This window comes from Acromyrmex echinatior, chromosome 17, assembly GCF_024713525.1.
Source record: "Acromyrmex echinatior isolate Ae372 chromosome 17, ASM2471352v2, whole genome shotgun sequence".
Taxonomy (NCBI): Eukaryota; Metazoa; Arthropoda; class Insecta; order Hymenoptera; family Formicidae; genus Acromyrmex; species Acromyrmex echinatior.
The window spans coordinates 1322537-1330027 of record NC_141868.1 but is presented as its reverse complement, the minus strand read 5'-3'; the positions used below and the strand labels follow the sequence as shown (position 1 = coordinate 1330027).

Genomic DNA, 7491 nt, shown 5'->3' with positions numbered 1-7491 from the left:
ATAATTAGAATGAATGAAATTGTTATCTAAATGAATATCATAATACATGGAAAAGCGTTTGTTACAGTGTAACAAACAAATATTGCTTTATTAATTTTCCTATCTATCCTATTCCCAAATATTCATTCAGGATTAAGTTTCATACAAGTTGTTGAAAAGCAATATCTACATACACATGTATATATAATGTGTACTGTTTTAAAAAAAAATTTTTCTATTGTTTTACACTTATTTGTATACATGTTACTGATAAAATAACGACAAAAATTTTAATGTAACGCATATAATTTATTGATCTCGCTTTTCCATAAAAGACATTTTATGATTATTAATTATTATTGTTTATTTTAATGCACTGACTTTAGCCTAATCTTTTATAATTTATCCATATGTAGTAACTGGATTTTATACCAGTTAAAGTAGTAACATGATGTAAGATTCAAAATAAGCCAAGAAATAGAAGAATTTTATCTCATAATTATTTTAAAATTGCGTTCAGAGTTTTGTTAAATTAAAATATTTAGTATTAAAATAATAAATTATACAAAAATGATTCGAATAATTTACAAAATGCAAAGAAATATATTTATTGATATAAGGGAAAATTATTCCTTTTGAATCTTACATCATCTGATTTCTCATCTCCGCATGCTTTGAGATGAAATTTAGCAATGAATCGTTCGAATCGTTAAAAATACGTATATGAGCCTTGCATTTTATCGGATAATAATCGGTTTAGTCATTTTCAGTTTATTTTTAAATTAAAGTTGTATTCTTTTTTATATAATAATGTTTATATTAAAAAATTTAATCTAATTTAATATTCGAAACTTTTAAAATAAAAACATTATTGACATAAAGATTTTTAAAATTCAGATTAATTTTAGTTGAATATTTATATTTTTAATTTAGAATAAACGCGATATTTCTTCGTTGTATATTAATGGAATTATTATTATTATTGATAATTATTCATATTACAATTTAGTCAAATTCATTGACATGATGGTCCCTTCGCGACGCGTTCGTGTTTCGTGTATCGTACATAAGCATAAAATCTTACGCTTATTGCCGGCAATATTAGTCGGCAGCAGTCGGCAGCAAAAAGGAGTATTTCTCCTTGTCGATTTCTGGCATATGAAGCCAGAATATTGGCCAGAAGCAACGAAAGGTGAGTTAAATTTGGCCAGAAGAAAGAAGAGTATCTAAGAGTATACGAAGTAGATTGGTGTGTAACATCAATTTAAGTTTTTAAAAGGGACACTGAGAAAAAAAATTTGCTTAACGAACTAAACACATTTAGTTGTTTGCAGATTTGATTATTTTATCAAATTTTATTTAATCGAATTTAACTGTAGTCTGCTTAACGAACTGTTCATTGTTAAGCAGACTACGATTAAATTCAATTAAATAAAATTTGTTAAATTAATCAAATCTGCAAACAACTAAATGTGTGTAATTAGTTGAACAAATTTTTTTTTTCAGTGTATAAAGATAAACTGAATATTCGGGAGGGTAACTTGCTCACAAATTGCGAATTCTTATATTTTTTAAAAATATTGCTTATATATTTAAAAATATTGCTTATATATTTAAAAATATTGCTTATATATTTAAAATACAAAAATAACTAATAAACGACAAGACTAATGAAAGTTAGCGCGGATAATCAAGCACAAGTTTTATAGATTTTTTTAATTTACAAAACTTGCATTTGATTATCCGTATTAACTCTCATTACTCTTGTTATTTGCTAATTCATACTGCAAAACTAAATATCTTAAATTCAAAAGGAATTAAAAGTTATAATAAAAATAACCGTGGCTAATTGCGTGTTAATGAAAATAATAAATAAAAATAATTACATATAATAATTACATATAATAATAGAAAAACTTAGACCATAGACATAATGAAACATTTTAACGATAGTCATAAAATAAAAGATAACGTGAAGTTGAATATACAACAGTTCACAAGTCACAAAGTCTGAACGTTTGGCTCATAGACTGACTAACATAAGAAGAATATATTAAATAATTAATTTGCATTCCAATTATTGTGCATGATTCTGATTTGCCCGAAATGTTTTCTTTACTTTTTAATTTTGAGAGTCCTTTATGTATAACATTCTTTTAATTTATTTTTGGAGCTAAATCTATTTCTTTTTCAGCTTGTTTAAACTTTTATCACAATTTATACGATTATCAGAATTTACTATATAAAGCTATGAAAGCAAAGAAATTATATTAATTATAAGATTCTATTGTCGAATTTAAGCGGTATAAACTCTTAAAACATTTTGGATGACTTTTTCTTAAGCTCGGCATGTTTGATGCCTTTAAAAGCTGCTGCTCGATCTAGACACGCGTTTATCACCTTATTTACGATAGAGATGACACCAGGTAGTTTCATCATGTAAGAGAACATAAATTTCTGCAACGCATAAAGTATTTTCTCCAGTAGACTAAAAGACCCGTACAGGCGAGGCATATTGAGTTCAAGTATATCACTGAGATGAAGCATAAATACTTTGTAATTGGATGGAAGATCCATATAAGCTACGCCTTCAAAAATACACATGACCATGTGCTCCCATTCTGGTGTTACCTCGCGGAAATTCGGTTTTACCCAGTACTCGATGAAATCTTTAGTTCGTTGGCGTACTTCCTGTAAATTACCGCGACAGAAGTTATACTGATCTTTCATGCCCAGCAGATAGCCCAAACCGCGCCAGAGATGGCAAAAAGCCTCCAAATCTTCGTTGCTAGCATATATTCCGAACTGTTCCGGATAAAGCACTACCAAACTCATGCAACTGAACATCACGCCCACCATGTCACCTTGGTTCAGACTTGTTGTTCTTGTCATCGTATAAGGACAATGCTGGCTCTTCGCCATCGGGCACGTGTCTGCGAAGTCTTTCGTGACTTTTCTCAAAATAGGACACCATACATTTTGAATCTTACTGTCTCGGTCAATCTCCTCAAAGCTTTTCTTGCACAATTTCGATCTCATGGCGCTGTGTAATTTTCGCACTCTCTGGATATCGCGATAGGCTGGTGTACCTTGGCACCAAGGATCGCTCGTGTACCAGTTTCTGAAGCTCTTGGCCGTCCTGAGGTATCGCACAAAGGCGCTGTACGGAGTGTTTGACTCTTGACTGAGGATCAGCGGTTTGATTCCGTCAGAGAAACTAAATATCTGGATTAGACCCATCATATGACTCATAAGAATTACGCTGAAATAACGTTCGGCAAAGCGCTGTCCGCGATAAAATTTATCCATTATTAACCAATCCGGTTTCGTATTTCCTCTTCGTTCACTAAAATCTCCATTTTCGAACATCGCCGGCAATATGAACTTCAAAGATTCGGGTATGTTTGGGAAATATTTGCTGATATTGCTTATTAGATGATCGTACTGCTGTTTAATTGTCCACTGATCGAAGTGTTCTGGTAATTTGCTGTTGTCAAATTCTTGTTTACATTTTGTTACGAATGCTTTGCGCTCGTTGAAACTGTTCAATAAATTATTCCATTCGTTAGAATTGTCGAGAGAAGAATCAATGTTGCTCGAGAATTCGCTATCTTTATCTTCTCTAATTTTTATTTTGGGTATGACGTTATTTATCGCACATTCATCATTCAATAAATTCTCTTCAATGAATGAATCGGCCTCACTGCTTATGATTTTCATTGCAGACGGTGTAATTTATGTACGTGATTTTATTTGAATAAGTAAGTGTGTCTCTTAAAAATTCGTTAAAAGTGAAGGTCCTAATCCGGATGTTAAACATTGAATCTATAAAAAAATTTTTTTAATTATAAAATAAAATAAAACAACTTCATGTAACTTTCAAGAATTATAAAACTTACACATTAAAAAAAAAATTTGTATCGCTAGAACATGAATAATAGTAATAATATAGCAATTTAATGTGAATATACATATATATGCATATCTGCATACAATATTGTTAATTATGAATGAAATTGACATAAAGTTTTTGTCCTTAAAAACTTTTTTCTTTTTTGCTATTTATCATACTTCGATTTACTGATTACATTTATAATAAAAGAAATAAATTTATAAAATTGAAGTCAGGAATTTAAAATTAAGCTATTAAAATCTAATGTAATTTTATCGACAGAACGTAAATCAATTTCTTAAGCAAGTAGCCGATAACAATGTAATACATTGCATTAGAATTTTGATTGTGTTCCAAAATTTATTGCTAGAATTAAAAACCTAATGTCCGTGACTGTAAGAATTTTAACGTCAAATTTGGAGAGGGAGGGGAAACACAGTTTTCGTTATTAATCTACTTATATCTGAATACTATTTTTATTCTTTTTATTGTTCCTTTCTCTCTGATTATTTTATTACGTTGCAGTTTTTACTGACAATTGAAAATGAGATAAATAACATAAATGTTTAAAGAAATTTTGAATGTAAAAATGTTTGATCTTTGGCTTGAAATAATTATTTTGACATAAAACAATATTATTTTGATTAATTTTCTTTTCTATAATGGTTTTCAAATTCCGAATTGATGAATAGTTACAATGAATATTTTTTGACACTTCCACAAATAAAAATTCCACAACAAAATATTATAATTACTTGATTAATTGAAAGCGAATCTAAAGTAGCCGAAACGTAATTATATAATCATATTTAACAACCAATAGACTAAGTAGCTAGTAGCGTTATTATGTAAGTATCAACGTTTCATATTTGGTCAAATTGTAATAGACACCAAAATTGCTACCTAAAGTAGTTGATACTGACAAGTAATTCTTTAAATGGTCCTTACAATTTTTCAAATTAAATTGTCAAAATGAATTTAAAATGTGTATAAAATAAGAAATGTTTTACTTACATTCGGAACTGCGCTCTCTGTGAATTGTGAAATTATTCTACATTCTCTATGAATTATGAAGCACGTTTTCAACGATATATTTATAAGTCTATCCCCACTTGAGGATATCCCTTCCTTTTGAGGGAACCGAAACATTGTAAAAAATCAATTAAGATAAAGTTTGACCACTAGCAGTATTATCATTTATGCGTCATTGTGTTGTTATTATTAAAATCGAAACTACAAAATTTATACATATTTTACAAATTTATGTTTTAATGGATTAAAGTACATTAAAGGGACTAATGTTCTAAATTTTAAAATGTAAGAAAATAAAGCGAATGATTAGCATGATAAACAGTCTTCTTTATCTTTAATTTATTAATCAACAAACAAAAAAATTTTCCATTTATTTTCCTTCGTGTTTTCTCATTTTTAACGTGTAAATTTTTTAATCTTTATACTTTTTATATTTTGCAGTACTTTCATAATTCTACTCATGTTTCTTGATCACTGGCATATTAATTGTTTATATTGTACAATTGTTTATATTATTTCATACAATATTATAATAATATTATATGAAATAATATTATGATACATATTCGCACAGAATGTAAGAGATCCGGGTTCGACTCCCGGAGTCCCAGCCGAGGCAATATTTTTTGCAATAAGTTTATTACAGTTTTTCAAGATTAATTTGGGAAATTTTGGGGGGATTATTAATATTTCAGATTGATTGCGTTGAAAGTTCAACAATCATATCGGCACGCAATTATCATTTTTGAAATTAATTCATTAATAAATATATGTAATAGTTCAACATCTCAACATTCAAATCGTAGTGGCGCTTCGTATTTAAAGTAAAATTATTATATCGTTACGACTCCATAGCTTGAACGTACGATTTCACAGAAATATATACACAAGGACAACATATACACATGCATGCATTTTTCACACGAGCATGCAAGCATTGCTTGTATATATATATATATATATATATGTATATGGCCTATCGGTTGCAAAACGAAGACAATAGGGGGGAGTTTTTGCAATATCCAGATACGGTGAACGCTAAGGTCACGTTATCTTCTTTCTAATAATTAAAAAAAAAAATAACGTGAGTTTTAGCGTTCACTGTATTTGAATCCACATTATTGCAAAAACTCCCTATAATAGCTATAAGCTTTTTAAATACATTGATTTTGACACTTCTCAAGTATCGTTGCTTTATATTCTTCTTTATTTAAAGAGAAATAAAAACAAGTTTGTAACTCATCTCCAATTATATTGGAGATTTCAACTCGTTATTTAAACAATTTATTTTCCGCAAATTTAAACAAAATTATTTAAAATTGTACTCTCAAAATCTGAATCAGTGAATATAGTCACTAATTACTCAGTGGCATACTTAAATAATCAGTGAAGTTCAACTAAAAGAGGAAGAATGTTTCAGCATTATATCAAGTATCCTTAAAGTTCGGCATCACCATCTTGAGCAGACAGAGCTGACTAAATTAAGTCAAAATCTTCTATTATTTTGCGATTTTCGCAATAATTAACGAGATATTAATCACTAAACAAATCGCTAAATATTGATTTTCAATAATTTTTTACTTAAATACTATCAACTTTACAGAAAAATTGCACAGAAATCATTTACTTTCTTCTCATAGAATTTTAAGAATTTTTTTAGAATTTTTTATCAACTTTTTAGTACTGCATTTTCTTATTTTTATCTCCATAAGAAAATACAGTATTAAAAAATTCTCAAAAAATTCTCAAAATTTTATAAGGAAATAAACAATTTTTATCTCTTACTGTTTTTCTGTTTTTTCGTTCAAGGACCCATTAAATTGATTAAATTATCCCTCCTATGGATAGTCGGCATGCTTCTGTTCTGAAAATTTAGTGCAGAGACCTAACCACATCTACTTTTGACGGTACGATTTTATCGATAGTGTCAGAAAATGTATATAGTCACGTAATTCTCAAATTAAAAATGGATGTACTGACGGTAGTGTATGGCGATTTCGATGGTAACAGGAAAAAAACTGGTATGGCTTCTCTCAGGTTTCTCTTTGCCCGAAAGAGTCCATGCCGGCTTTTTTTCTGTTGCCGTCGAAATCGCTCGTACACTAGCGCCAGTACATTCAGTTTCGGAACTACGTGACTACATCCATTTTCTGACATTGTCGATAAAATTGTATCGTCAAAAGTGGATATGATTCATGTCTGTACTACATCCATAGAATAAAAGCGTACTATAGAGAGCCTTCAAACTTTATATCTAATTTCAGAATTTCTAATTTCTAATTTCAATCTTTCTTTTCTCATTAATTTATATCTTGAACTAATTTTCATCGAAATAGCTTCTTTGCAAATTGCTATACTTTAAAAGAAATATCCAATCAGAATACTAATTGCCAATCAGAAACTCGAATATCAATGTCACTTCTCGTTTCGTATAGGATTCTAATGCTGATAAAGAGAAACTAAAAATAAGAGTAAAAAGTATTAAAATTTAAAATTTATTTTTTTAAGTACTTATCGATAGTCCTTTTAATTTAATTAGTCATTGTCACAGCAGAATTATACAACTATAATCAAATGTGCAAATAAAT

The 7491-nt window shown here is 29.0% G+C and overlaps 1 protein-coding gene across 1 annotated transcript; it reads right to left on the bottom strand.

Annotated features, from left to right (window-relative positions):
- Window positions 1-267: 267 nt before the first annotated feature.
- LOC105152075 (uncharacterized) lies at window positions 268-4991 on the bottom strand. Its single transcript, XM_011066127.2, has 2 exons — window positions 4886-4991; window positions 268-3804 (listed from the first exon to the last, which is right to left on the bottom strand). The coding sequence occupies exon 2, from the start codon at window positions 3697-3699 to the stop codon at window positions 2293-2295; it is 1407 nt and encodes a 468-aa protein (XP_011064429.1). The 5' UTR covers window positions 3700-3804; window positions 4886-4991; the 3' UTR covers window positions 268-2292.
- Between the last annotated feature and the right edge of the window lie 2500 nt (window positions 4992-7491).